The sequence below is a fragment of the Acomys russatus genome, chromosome 1 (genome assembly GCF_903995435.1).
Source record: "Acomys russatus chromosome 1, mAcoRus1.1, whole genome shotgun sequence".
NCBI classification, from domain to species: domain Eukaryota; kingdom Metazoa; phylum Chordata; class Mammalia; order Rodentia; family Muridae; genus Acomys; species Acomys russatus.
This window is the reverse complement of record NC_067137.1, coordinates 94,128,958-94,143,189: the sequence shown is the minus strand read 5'-3', so window position 1 is coordinate 94,143,189 and position 14,232 is coordinate 94,128,958. Positions and strand designations below refer to the sequence as shown.

Genomic DNA, 14,232 nt, shown 5'->3' with positions numbered 1-14,232 from the left:
AGTTCTTTTTGAGAACAAATACTATTTGCCTATGTGTGTCAGCACAGAATTCATTTTAAACAAAACTACTCTGACCACTAAGATTTTGTACTAATAGGTGATTTTTTTTTTCTAATAGGTGATTTTTAGGATGTTTTTCTTGTCAATAATTGTGTCGTAGAAAGGACAACAGGCCAATAGAAGCTCACTTCTCATGTTTACCTATTTCTGGAAAAAATCCAAACTACCCTTTATTACTGTCATTTCCTGAAACTTGGACATTGTGTTTTAGTGATGGGTCTCATACCCTGATAACAGCCATCTAGGTTTGCCAGTTCTTTTTTTTTGCTTGCTTTTTACTTTTTCTTTTTCTTCTTCTTTGAAACAGAGTTTCTGTGTAGTCCCTGATGTCCTGGAATTCTATATATAGACCAGGAGGCCTCTGCCTCCTGAGTGCTGGGATTAAAGGTGTGTGCTGATGACACCACCAGCCACACTAACTATGATCCACTTTTTTAAGTATGAAGATTAAAGGTGTGTGCCACTACTACCAGCTTAGGTTTGTTAGTTCCAAACAAAAGCACCAGTGTCAGGTTTTCTAAGGCTCCTCAGTTCATTTTTATCTATACAATATCCTAAAGGTAAATTAGCACCCTATCTTATGGTAGTAGTGTTTTTCTTTTCTTTTAAAATTGTGTATATGTTGTATGTATGCGTGTGTGTGGTGGGGTTATGTGCATGAGGCACCCAGAGACCAGAAAAGGGGATATCCCTTGGAGCTGGAGTTACAGGGTATTGTGAGCTGCCTGGTGTGGGTGCTAGCAACTGAACTGGAGTCCTCTAAAAGAGCAGCAAGTGGTATTTTTTTCTTTTTCTTCTTCTTTTTTTGGTTTTCTTGAGACAGGGTTTCTCAGTGTCCTGGACTCTCTTTGAAGACCAAGTTGGCCTTGAACTCACACTGATCCACCTGCCTCTGCCTCCCAAGTGCTGAGATTAAAGGTGTGTGGCACCACGCCCAGCAGCAGCAAATGTTCTTAACTAAGCCATCTGTCTAACCAAAAGAATGCTTTTCCATTCTCTCTCTCTCTCTCTCTCTCTCTCTCTCTCTTTTTTTTTTTTTTTTTTTGAGACAAGTTCTTACTATGTAGCCTTGGCTAGCCTAGAACTGCCAAGGTAAAACAGGTTGGCTTCAAAATCAGAAATCTGGCCCTTGAATACTGGGGCACCACCACACCTGACTCATCAGTGTCTTTTTAAAGACAGTGTCTCACACATCAGGCATGGTGGCACACGCCTGTAATCCCAGCACTCGGCAGGCAGAGGCAGGCAGATTGCTCAGTTGGAGGCCAGCCTGGCTCACAGAGAAACCCTGTCTTAAAAATCCAAAAGAAAAACCAAAACAAAAATCAACAACAACAAAAAATCATAGTGTCTCACTGTGTAACCCTGTAGCCTTGGCTGTCAAGACCGTGTAATGTGACAAGGTCTCAAACTTTTAAGAGCTATGCCTGTCTCTTCCTCGGAGTGCTGGGATTAAAGGTATGAGCTACTATCCTATCCCTAGCCCCCTTCTCTTTTCAGTAGGCTATCTTAAAGAGAAAGACGATTATTTTCTTGACCTCTTCTCTAAGACCACATCTGTTGCCAGGTGGTGGCATAAGGTTTTAACCCCAGCACTCAGGAGACAGAGGCAGGCGGATCTCTGAGTTCAAGGCCAACTTGGTCTGTATAGCAGAGTTAGTTCCACGACAGCCAGGGCTATACAGAGAAACTCTGTCTCAGAGAAAACAAAACACATGTCTAAAGTATCGGTTCTCACCCAGGGGGTCACACATCAGATATCCTGCACATCAGATATTTATACTATGATTCGTAACTAGCAAAGTCACAGTTACAAAGTAGCGACGATAATAATGTTGTGGTTTGGAGTTGACACAACATGAGGAACTGTGTAAAGGGTTGCAGCAGGGGGAAGCTTGAGAACCACTTCTCTCAAACAGGAGCCCAAGAGCTGATTAAGTTGTTTTGTTTATTTAAAAGGAAAACAGACTCTAGATCATGTGGTTTTTAACTTAAAAATACAACAAATAAACAAAACCCCCTCACAACATGCTATTTTAAGTCCCATAAACAAAACAAAAAATGACCATGTAGAGGTGTACAGGATAAGTTGGTACCTTAGCCTGGGCCAAGGGGAGATTCAAGTAACTTAATCATTACAGCCCAATGGCTGAGAGTCTTACTCGGGTTGCTAAAGGGAGAACGCAATGCCACAGTGTAACTGGCATCCCTCCCTTCTTCAAAGCAACAAGGCAGCTTGAAAACTCAATGTCCTGGTGAAGTTCTGTAGCTGGAAGCAAGACAGCGCTCAAACCATACAAGAAGATAGCTGGGTCTAAGATGAAAACTCTCCAATGGAAAACCTCAACAGTCACAGTGAAAATCCTCAGCAACACATAATTAAACTTGCTTCTGGGAGAAGTCTATCTCAGACCGTTGCACTGAGAAGAGAGGCAGCTACGGGTACCCAGCCCATAGTCACTGTTTCCCTCTGTCTGCATCAGATGGAGGTTGAAGAGAGGCCCTCAGACATCGCTCTTCTCTGCCAGGGAAGATGAGCAGAGGCAAGGAGAGGTCTTTGTCTTTCGCAGGACATTTTCGTTCTGGCAGAAGGGAGCCTTTTGAATCTGTTTCCATCCTGCACTCTGGGATGAGGCGGAGCCACTCTTCCAGGAGCCAGCACACTCATGTCTGTCAGTTCAATCTCCTTGATTTAGTAACTACAAAATTGAAAAAAACAAAACCCACCACAGACTATGTTACAAATTAATTACAAAAGCAAAAAACAGGTTAGACTGAATGAAAGGGTACAGGTGGGGTCTAGGGAATGCACTGAAAATTTCAGTAAAGATATCTGAGTAACTGATAAACAGAATTTATATATAAGCTGGGGTTTTGGGGGGGGGGGTGCCGAGTTCTGAATTGTTTGTTTGTTGGGTTTTGAGACAGGGTTCCTGCATGTCACAGAGCCCTAGCTGGACTGGCTCTGTAGACCAGGCTGGATCTACAGTTTAGCGATTGTGTTCATACCCACCAGTCAGTGACAGAAGAATCAACACAGAGGGAATCAGTAGTCGTGGAACCGAAAGCGTTATAAAGTCAGTATCAATCCAAAGCACAGAAAAGCAGAAAAGGAGCTGTTTGTTACACACCCGGAAACAGGAACCTACACATTAGAGCTCCAGGGTTTCCCTGGACTGAAAACTTTTCCTGCGGTGAAGGGCAGTACAGAGCTGCTGCAAACACTGATATTCCACTCTATACTGTTCAGCGGTTTTGAGTAATAACTGATGAAATCTGTTTCTATCTTCTGTGTGTGTGTATATGTGCATGAAGGAGGTCCAGATGTGTTTGGGACAAATGCTCTTGCCGGCCTGAAACTCAGACTTTGGTGAGGTTAGTAGCCAATGTGTATTACTTATTATCCATTTCTACCTTCCTAGGGCACGATTACAAAGCATGTGCTGCCAAACCCAGAATTTTTATTAAAAACTCCCCAATGCTAGGATTATAGACACCATTACGATGCCTGGCTATTTTACAAGGGTTCTGGGGGGCAAACTCAGGTCCCCATACTTACAGAGGAAGTACTTAACCAAGTGAGCTATCTCTCCAGTCCTGCCAGAAAACAGGCAGAACACGCCAGTAGGCAGCATTCTTCCCTGGTCTCTGCTTCAATTTCTGATCCAGGTTCCTGCCCTGGCTTTCCTCCATGATGGACCTATAAGTTGTAATAAATCTTTCCCCTCTAAGTTGCTTTTGGCCATGGTGTTTAAATCACAGTAACAGAGAAACAAATTAATGTGCTAACCAAATGCAATACATGGGCCTTATTTCAGTTCTGGCTCAAGTTAGACACCAAAAACAGTTAAAATGCTTTTTGTTTGTTTTTCAAGATAGGGTTTCTCTGTGTAGCCTTGGCTGTCCTGGACTCACTTTGTAGACCAGGCTGGCCTCGAACTCAAAGAAATCTGCCTGCCTCTGCCTCCTGAATACTGGAATTAAAAGGTGTGTGCTACCATGCTAGCTCCAAAAACATTTTTGAGGAAATAAAAAACAGAAATTAAATATTAGAGGATAACAGATTACTACTAAATGTGTTGGGTATGTAAGAGGTATACTCTAAAAAATTCAGATAGGTCTGTAAGCCTTTAAAATACAAACAGGGAACTGGAGAGATGGCTCAGAGGTTAAAAGCACTGGCTGTTCTTCCAAAGGTCCTGAGTTTAATTCCCAGCAACCACATGGTGGCCAACAACCATACATAAAGAGATCTGGTGCCCTCTTCTGGCCTGCAGGTGTACATGCAGGCAGAACACTGTATACATAGTAAATAAATAAATCTTAAAAAAAAAAAAAAAAAAAACCAAAAAAACAAAACAAACAGTAAGAGAAAAGACATAAACCAAAACCAGCGTAACATTCAGTAGTAAAGGGCAGCAGTTAAGAGTACTTGCTGCTCTTGCTGAGAACCTGAATTTAGGTCCCAGCGCCCACACATTGGTTCTCACACACCTGTGACTCCAGTTCTAAGAGCTCTGGTGCCCTCTCTGGCCTCCTGGGGAACTAAGCATGCATGGGGTGCACATACATACATGCAGTCAACACAGGGACATAAGGTAAAATAATTGTTCAAGTTGGGTGAAAGACACATGGGTTTTCATACTAATGCCTCCGCAACAGATCTAAAAGCTATTTCCATAAGATAAATTTCAAAAAAAAAAAAAGAAAAAAAAAAAAAAAAAGGCAAAAATAGAAGGGACAGTTGCATAAGTGAGACAGAAATGACTGATTCTAAAGCAGAAAACTACAGAAGGTAACCTGGAACCATAATGCCAAAGTAGAATGTTCACTACAAAATAAACAAGTCACAACAATAAATATAAATATTTAACATAGAATGTAGAGCCATTTGGGATGATATACATAGCTTACTGGGGCAGAAAGATGATACTGAAAGGAAAGGGGAAAGGGAGAAGTTGTAAAACAAAACCAGCGGAGCGGTGGTGACGCACAGTGCAATCCCAGCTCTCAGGAGGCAGGCAGATCTCTGTGACTTCAAGGCCAGCCTGGTCTACAAAGAGAGTCCAGGACAGGCAAGGCTACACAGAGAAACCCTGTCTCAAAAAAACAAATACTGAAGGGATCTTGGAAGAAAGCTTATCCCTATGCAATGAACTTGTGATAAAGTCATGTACTTCCAAGACACAAGACCAAGGCCTACTTGGTTTTCATTGTTTTCTGGGTCAGAAGAAACTCTCAAAATCAATCTAAATCTTCTTGATTGGAAAGGTAGTTATTAGGCAAAAGCAACTGAACACAGTCCTTTAGCTCATATGGCTTAGCCTGTTATGACCAGAGCAGAATAAATGACACCTTTTTAAAAATTTTTGAACAGGGGAAATTTCAGATAACAAGTTTTAACCTTTTTCCTAAGGCGGTGGTGGTGTTCAAGACAGGGTCTCCTTATACAGCCTTGGCTGGCCTGGCACTCATAATGTAGACCAGGCTGGGCTCAAAATTAGAGATCTCTCTGTCAGCCTCTCAAATGCTGGTATTAAAGGTGTATACTACCACACCTGGCCCAAACGAACTTTTTTTGTAGAGAAAGGCTCACTCTGTAGCCCAGGCTATCCTGGAACTCACTCTATAGCCTATGTTGGCCTCCAACAAAACTCTTCAGGTCTTAGCGATGAGACTATAGGCATGTGTCAACATGCCTGGTTCAAAGAATTGTTTTTATGGATTTTGGGGGTTTTTGTTTTGTTTTGTTTTTTGTTTTTTTGGTGTGTGTGTGTTTCTTTGTGTAACTCTTGCTGCCCTAGAACTCACAAAGATACGCCTGCCTCTGCCTCCTGAGTGCTGTGTGATTAAAGCTGTGCGCCATCAATACTCAATGAGAACTGTTTTTATTTGAATGGATTATTAGCATGTAATATAATCTGATCATACTCTAACCTTGATTGACCTTTCTTATCCTATGAAACCCAACTCCACTTCTTTGCAAATATATTGTTCCCTTTCTACTTCCATGGATATTTGCTTTTAGTTTCTTATTTATATGTATATCTATTATCTATGTATTTATTTTTGAAACAAGATTTAGCTCTGTAATCTAGGCTGGCCTTGAGTTTGTAGCCCCCTTATTTCAACTGAGAATGCTGGGACTACAGACTCAAGCCATGACACCAGCTTAATTTCTCTTTTAGAGTATCTTTTACCTTCTATCACATAAAAAAAGTGTACATATGCGTGTTTGCACGTGTGCAGGGGCATATATATACATATGGGTGTGCAGACTTAAAGCTGATGTCAGATATCTTACTTGATCCCACTCCATTTTAGTTTTTGAGTCTCAATGAACCCAGGTAGTCTAATTATCCAGCTTACACAGTGAATGCTGGGACTGACAAGTGCCTGGCGCAACTACCCAATACTTCTACTGGTGCTTGGGATCTGAATGACAGCCTTCAGGTTTGCCCAGGAATCCCACTCAGATCGCCAGGCTAGAAGCAAGCCTTGCTGGACCTTCCGCATATTTTTTGAGACAGGGTCTCACTGAACCTGCAGCTCAAATTTTTCTAGAACAGCTGGCCAGGGAGCTTGTAGGACCTATATGTTTCCACCTCCCCAGCACTAAGGTTGCAGATCAATACCACCCACCACATCTCTTTTTAACACAGGTACTAGAGACGTAAACTCCAGTCCTCATGTTTGCGTCATAGTTCCCACCACCCATGTTAGGTGGCTAACAACTGCCTCCAATTCCAGCTCCAGGGCATCTGATAAATACCTGCACTCGTGTACAGACACAGTACACATAATTAAAAACTAAACAAAAGTTAACAATTGTGTGTAAGAGTGCACCGAGTCCTCAGTGTCAGATCAATCTCCCAACTCACAGGGCAACATTCAGACTCCTGTGACCCTGGACTCACTCACGCTTAGCTTAAAGGAAAACAAGCCAACTACAGTTACAGAAAAATGGAGGCGGGCAAACTCTAGATCCACTGAACCAGATTCTCAGTCACTGTCCATTGAAGTTACCACAGAAACAAAGGAAGGGCAGGAAGCAGCTTTACCTCCTGCGGATTTACTGCAGTTAAGACAGAAACTTCGTAGGACTGCCTCCCTGACTGCATGGTCACCAAGTGATGTGTCACATCAGGCACTGAAGACAGGGGACGAGAGGATCCTTCAGTCAGCACCTCTGTGAAACAACAGATGACCTTCAGTGAATAGTGAATCCACATGTACACCCACTGCTGTGTCATTAAAGATGCTAAAATTGTTCCCTGAAAACATCAATCCCATATTCTTTTCTGGTTTTCATTGTCAGTGGATTTAGAAAGTATTACAAAAGGAGGGTGGGAAGTGAAAGCTTTGACGTAAGAATGACAATGTTTCAATGTAAAAATTTAGAATAATATGGTTTTCAGACTGTTACCTGGATTAAAATAGTGTATGAAATAGGGCAAACACTGCACAGGCAGGCAGACCAGATATCGAGAACCAGCCCTTGAGGTCATCAATACTGATGTTCTGAACCTGAGCTAATCCTGGCCTCAAAATTCATACTCAGTGTCCCTTTCTCCTCTGAATTTGCTTCTTTAAGGCCAGCAAAGCTCTCCATGCAACTTCTGGTGTGTCTGCACTAAGTACTGCTCAAGGGACAGGTGGATCTGGGTAGCACATTTTGTGCCTTGTAAGCTCCACACAAGACTTACAAAAATATGGTCACATTTACCTCAAACTGTGAAGGACAGGAATGATTAAAACACAGGTTCTTATACACAATCATCAGTGGGATCACCATGAAAATCTTTTGGACATAGTTTTTCTAGTGGCTTTGTCACTTGGCCTGCTCTTGCAGACTGCACTGTCTAACTGATGTTTGCTAATGTAATTTCATCTGTTTACTCAATGACGTTCTGTACACTTATGATAAGTTTTAATTTCTCAACTAGAGCTATGGTCCCTATCTCCTACTTTTGTCCTTCCCGTGGTGCCAGGCACACAGTAGGCACTGAATAAATGCATGCTGACCTCACCTGGTAAGTTTTTCAGAGAAGAGGGCCTGGCCTGTGTATGCTGGGTGAAATTTCTATACCATAGGAGCAACTGTTTCCTAGAGAGCCCTTTCTTTTCTCCAGAAGATATGGCTTTTGAAGGTATGGAGAAATTGCTTTGTATCTCCTCTGTAAAACCTGGTTATGCTCTGTTTAAATGTTTTAAAAGTTAAGCTCTTCCATAACTGCAACAGGAAAGACAGACATAGTTGGGCTAGGATGCTAAGGATTACAAATAATTTTATCTAGTTTTTTAATTCTTGTGTTAACATCATATTTAATCATTAATAAAAGATTCAGTTATCCACTCCAGAGAACAAATGCAAATACTATGCAATTACACTATCACACAAGAGATAATATTATAACCTCCATTTTGGAGCTACTCTACTCCTTAGCCCCTAGTTCCAACCCATTTCCCCCAAATAAACAAGAATCAAAAGTCTTACCATCATCAACTCCAAGGATAGAATTGGTATTTGGTAGATTCAAGGACTCTCCACCAAGGCTGGACACCAGGTTTTTACTGGGAACTGAAGCTTCTTCAAGCAAACTACTGCCCATTAGTGGCTCAGCTGCAGAGAACAGGGCATGAGAGACATACAGCTGTGAAGGCAGGGCCTGGTCCTCACCTCCCTTCACAAGGAAGCTGCCCGCCTCTTTCAGAACTTTTAAGTTTTTGTTTTGGATGCCACCTCCTATTTCCCTCACTCTCAGATAACAAGAATAAACCAAGAGGAGAAGAGCCAGTCCTTAGGGATAATCATCTGTGCATGTGACCACCATCTGAAGATTAGCATAAAATAGAGATGAAATGATATTTTGAACATGGAAAAGAAAAAAGGTTGTTTGGGTTCTTTTTTGTTGTTGTTGTTTTGTCTTATCAATTTTAAAATAGGGAAAAGGCTGTCAAAGCTGTTACATAAAAATTTTTAAATCTTTAGTTATACAGAAATCTTTGAGGTCCATGTTCCTTAAAAGCTGAGTCACAGATCAGCAATAGTTGACCTCAGACTCATTAGGGGAATATTTACTTACTTACTAGTTTTGTTTTCCGAGACAGGGTCTTATGTACTTGTTCTGTAGCTGAGGTTGGCCTTGAACTGTTCATCTCCCACCTCTACCTCTCATGTGCTGGGATTAAAAGTACATGACAGTACACTTGGCTTTTTTGTTTGTTCCTAAAATGAGGGTCTTACTATGTTGCCCAGATTGTCCTCTCACCTCAGCCTTCCAAGTGGTATTTAAACCCACAGTCTTATACATGCTAAGCAAGCATTCTACTACTGAGCTGCATGCAAAGCCCTTAGTTGAACTTTTAATACTATGTGTCCTGGGATTTACAGCTCATCTCATATGTCACGTTCCTTCACTGTGCTGGAGAGATGGCTCAGAGGTTAAGAGAGCACTGGCTGCTCTTCCAAATGGTCCTGAGTTCAATTCCCAGCAACAACATGGTGGCTCACAACCATCTATAATGAGATCTGGTGCCCTCTTCTGCCGTGCAGGTGTACATGGAGGCAAAACACTATATACATAATAGTAAATAAATAAATCTTTAAAAAGAAAAGTTCCTTCACTGTGAGGGAAGAAACATGAGCAACAAAAAAATGTTTTAAAGTTTGCAGATGACTGCACTGTACAGCTGTTATAAACTTTAAGCCCACCAAATGAAACCATGTCTCTCTACCCAAAACCTTTCCAGAAGATTTCCAAAAATCCAAGGCAAGACAATGACTTGGCTGTTGAACATAGATCTCCACTATGACCATCCTCCTCACCAGTTTGTTCCTGTTCTTGACTCCCAGTTGTTCCCAGCTGCAAGTGATGCTTTCTCATATGCACATTTCTGCTCCCACTCTGAGAGAAGGTCTTCCCACAGACTTGGCACTGGTGAGGTTTCTCTCCTGCAAAAGGAACTACATTATGACAGGGTAGCACAAAGACAGGATACGGTTCTGACGGCAATCCAGTGGACTTATAGAACGCTACTCTTTGAACATAGCCTTCTGTACATGGGAAGGCAAGAAGGCTACCCTAGGAGGGCTTAGCACGTGCCCAAAGTCCTGCTAGCCTTCCAAAACAGCCTCTTCAATGTGGTATCATGGCACTTGCAGAAAATAGTTACTTCCTTCTCCAATCATCTCCCATCAACCAACAGAATTCATATCTACCTCAGGGATTTATCATAACCTTGGGTTCTTAATATCGCATATCCTATTTCCTGTCAAGACTCAAGGTCTTTAGCACTCATAAATGATTATTTTAACATAAATGATCTAACCATAACATGTGTCTGTAAGTTACAGTCTTTACTCACCTACCCAGACACTCACGTGCAGAACAAAGGACAAAAGCTAATTTCCACAGGCAAACCCTCATGTTCACAGGGTAGGTAGCATAAAGGAATGAAAGGGAGCATACTTCCCCAGTAAAAGAACAGCTGTTAGTCAGTTCTGGCTACTGTTGACACATGTAAATGGAAGCCTTGCTCTGCCAGATTTTTTTTAAAGTAATAGAAACTAGAACCGGAAATTTGCTTTTTGTTTTTGGTTTTTTTCAAGACAGGGTTTCTCTTTGCAGCCTGGCTGTCCTGGACTCATTTTGTAGCCCAGGCTGGCCTTGAACTCACAGTGATCTGCCTGCCTCTGCCTCCCAAGTGCTGAGAATACAGGCGTGTGCCAGTGTGCCAGGCTAGAACAGCAACTTTAAATAAAATTTCCCAACTTACAAATACCAGGAACCAATTTAGAACTGGTAAAAGCATTATACGGCAATTTTCATTTTCACTACTGGTGGGAATGCAAACCACCCATGACATCCCTGGCAGGAAGTCTGACATTACCTAGAACATTACAGACACTCTGTCCCTCATCTAGGAGTCCCGACTCCCACAAGCTGCCCTCAGCTACAACAGAAAATAACCTACACATAGATGACTTGCTGCAGGACTAATAACCCGGCTAGCACTCCTCTGATCTTACCCTCTGGAGTGTTAGTCAATAAACTACTCAGTCTGGCCATAGCCTTATTTTTAAAAAGTAAAAAATAGTGCTGGGTGTGGTGGTGCACGCCTGTACTCTCTGCACTTGGAGAGGCAGAGGCAGGTGGACTTCTGTAAATTTGAGGCCAACTTGATCCACAAAGTTAGTCCAGGGACAGCCAAGGCTACACAGAGAAAAAACCCAGAAAGTCGAAAATAGCCGAGTGTACAGGCTTACACCTTTAGTTCCAGAATTTGAGAAGCAGGTTTTAGTGCATTCCAGTCTCAAAAGAAACAAAACAAAAGAACAAAACCGAACCAGGCACATCAAATTCTTTTGCATTTCTCTTTTCATATTTATTTATATGAGAATGTGTGTGCTTCTCTGTGGGTTTATGTGCATCACTTACACATACAGCAAAGGCCAGATGCTATCCGGTCTCTGAGACTGGAGTGACAGGAGGATGTGAGCACTGATGTGGGTATTGGGAACTGAGCCTGGGTGCTCTGGAAGGACAGCAGTGCTCTCTTTCCTATGTCTACATACTAGCTATAAACAACCCCAAAACAAATCAAGAAACCAATTTAATTTGTTCTAGAAGTAATCAAAGCAGCAGTTCCTTATTCTGAAAGCTCACAATGAAGACCAGGCATAAGAACACATGCCAATAATCCCAGAATTTGGGACACTGAGAAGGGTCATTCCAAGTTCAAGGCCAGCTGGTGTATGTGGCTTGATACAATCCAGGCCTGCTTGAGCTTTAAAAAAAAAAAAAAAAAGGCAATAATGTTTTTTGGTTGTTTTGTTTTGGTTTGTTTTGGTTTCTCAAGACAAGGTTTCTCTGTGTAGCCCTGGCCATCCTGGGCTCGCTTTGTGGATCAGGCAGGCCTTGAACTCACAACGATCCACCTGCCTCTGCCTCCCGAGTGCTGGGATTAAAGGCATGCACCACCACTGCCCGGCAAAAGCATTTTATATAACTAGCTATTTATTTTTGTTAATGATCAAACAGCCCTACTTCATGGAGAAGAGCTCAGCATACAGAAAAGTTCTAGCAAATGTCAAAGAACAGAACTAAGGAAAACTACCAATTACCTATCAGGGGCAAAACACATGGTTGAAAGGGAGAACCTTAAGGACATAGCTGATACCACCTGAACCCACTAATCAAGTCTGACAACCAAACCTTGTGTGGGTCTTAATGGGTCATAAATGAAGTACACACAGTAAGTTCGGAAACTTTTAGAGCTTAGTTCTATCTTTGGCAATATGGGAAAAAAAGCTGTAACACAAAAAAGCAGGTGCTGGGGAACAACACAGCGGTAGAGTTCTTGCCCAGCATGTGTGAGGTCCTAGGTTTAATCCCCAACTCTGGGAGAAAAAAACATAATAGGAAGCTGACAAATCCAGAGAATGGTCCTTCTACAGGAGCCCAGTAACTCAGGTCTGTAACAGGTCTACCAAGCAGACCCAATAGCCAAGAGCAAGCACTTTCAGACCTGGTGGGGTCCTTATTTAAAGGAACCAACTTCTGGGTTGAAGTTGTAGCTCTACAGCTAAACGCTTGCCCATTATGCAGGAGGCTTTGGGTTCAATTCCCAGCAACACGAATACATCAACAAAATTTTAAAAAATAAATAAATTGAAGTCATTTTAGAGACAACTGGATGAAACAGAACATGGACCGAATATAAGCAAGAAGTTATTTTTAAATTTAATAGACATAAGAAAATGTCTATTTTTCTATTCTTGTGTATATTTCACTCTACATTTTACCTAATGCAGTTTTCCCTAACAAGAAAAACAAAACACTCTAGAGCCGAGCAGTACATATGTGGAGTACCTGGCCCACAAGCCATCAGTTTGCCATGTCTACTTGGAACTTGTCATCATATAAAAACCCAGCATACACAAAGCCCCCATTTACAATCCAACACCTGAGAGATGGCAGCAAGAGGATGAGGGGTTCAAATCATCCTGTGCTACATAAGACCCGTATCAACAAAACAAAAGACAGAATAGCTCCAGCACCAACATCTCAACCATGAAATCTCCATCCCTGACTGACTACACATCGGCACATCTAACTCGTACTGAAGTGCTTTACTGCCTTCATCAAAACCAACAGTCTTCTTGCCTCTACCTCCTCTGTGCCTCTGTGCTGATTTCTCTTTGGGAAGATGGGTAAGTAGGGAAGGGAGACAAATACCACTTTAGATTTTTCTGTTAAGCTTACAAAATCTGGCTGCTGTAGAGTATTTTCAGACAAATCAAAAGAAATTTTTTCAGGGAAGATTAAGCTATCTGCACAGAATGAGCAGAACTGCAGGGAATTTAAGACTATAAAGCAAAAAGCAGGTCACTAGGTCTTTCTTGTTGTATACTGATGACTACCATCAAGTCCTAATGGGCGGAGGCAGCTTCTGCTAGAATGGTGTCTGAAGGAGGAGCAGGAATATCACAGGTCTTGCTGCCACTGACATCAGCCGTCCCACTTTGCCCTGATTTTTAAATCTCCCCCAGAATAATGAAAATATCAATACAGGATCCACATCAAATATATAAAAAACCCACCACAGGTCTCTAAGGCTTCTGTTAGTAAGTTCCTCATAGATCCTGACTGATAAGAAGACTTTTGTTTGTTTGTTTTTGTTTTTGGAGACAGGGTTTCTCTGTGTAGCCTTGACTGCCCTGGGCTTGCTTTGTAGACCAGGCTGGCCTCAAACTCACAGCGATCTGCCTGCCTCTGCCTCCCAAGTACTGGGATTAAAGGCGTGCGCCACCACTGCCCGGCAAGAAGACCTTTTGTATACACTTTACATCAGTCGTGAGCTTTATTACCTGATCAACATACCATGGCAAGGTTTCTTTGTATGACACCGCCCTCCTGATCTTATCTCTTACTGTATTTGAAGTCTAGGAATGGCACAGGTTCTAGTACCTGAGTGAACTACCAGATGTTTTCGGAGGCTTGAATACTCAGCAAAGGAACGGCCACAGCCCTGGGCTTCACAAAGGAAAGGCTTCTCTCCTAGAAAGGGAACGTAAGACAAAGGCTTAGCCTTCAGGAAGTTGACCACCTACATGCTTTCATCATCACTGTATTCTGCTTTCAACAACTTACTCATTCTGGTTTCTTT

The 14,232-nt window shown here is 42.1% G+C and overlaps 1 protein-coding gene across 2 annotated transcripts in view; it reads right to left on the bottom strand.

Moving 5' to 3' along the window:
* Positions 1–2,738: 2,738 nt before the first annotated feature.
* The window catches only part of Znf410 (zinc finger protein 410), a 33,993-nt gene continuing 22,499 nt past the window's right edge, over positions 2,739–14,232 (bottom strand). The window contains exons 8-12 of one of the 2 annotated variants that reach the window (XM_051148886.1): positions 14,034–14,123; positions 9,890–10,015; positions 8,558–8,683; positions 7,122–7,249; positions 2,739–2,759 (exon numbers count right to left, since the gene is read on the bottom strand). In XM_051148886.1, coding sequence (XP_051004843.1) covers positions 2,739–2,759; positions 7,122–7,249; positions 8,558–8,683; positions 9,890–10,015; positions 14,034–14,123 — 491 coding nt within the window. Of the gene's footprint in view, positions 2,760–6,823; positions 7,250–8,557; positions 8,684–9,889; positions 10,016–14,033; positions 14,124–14,232 lie in introns of those variants that run through there. The other variant, XM_051148881.1, reaches the window with a different exon arrangement.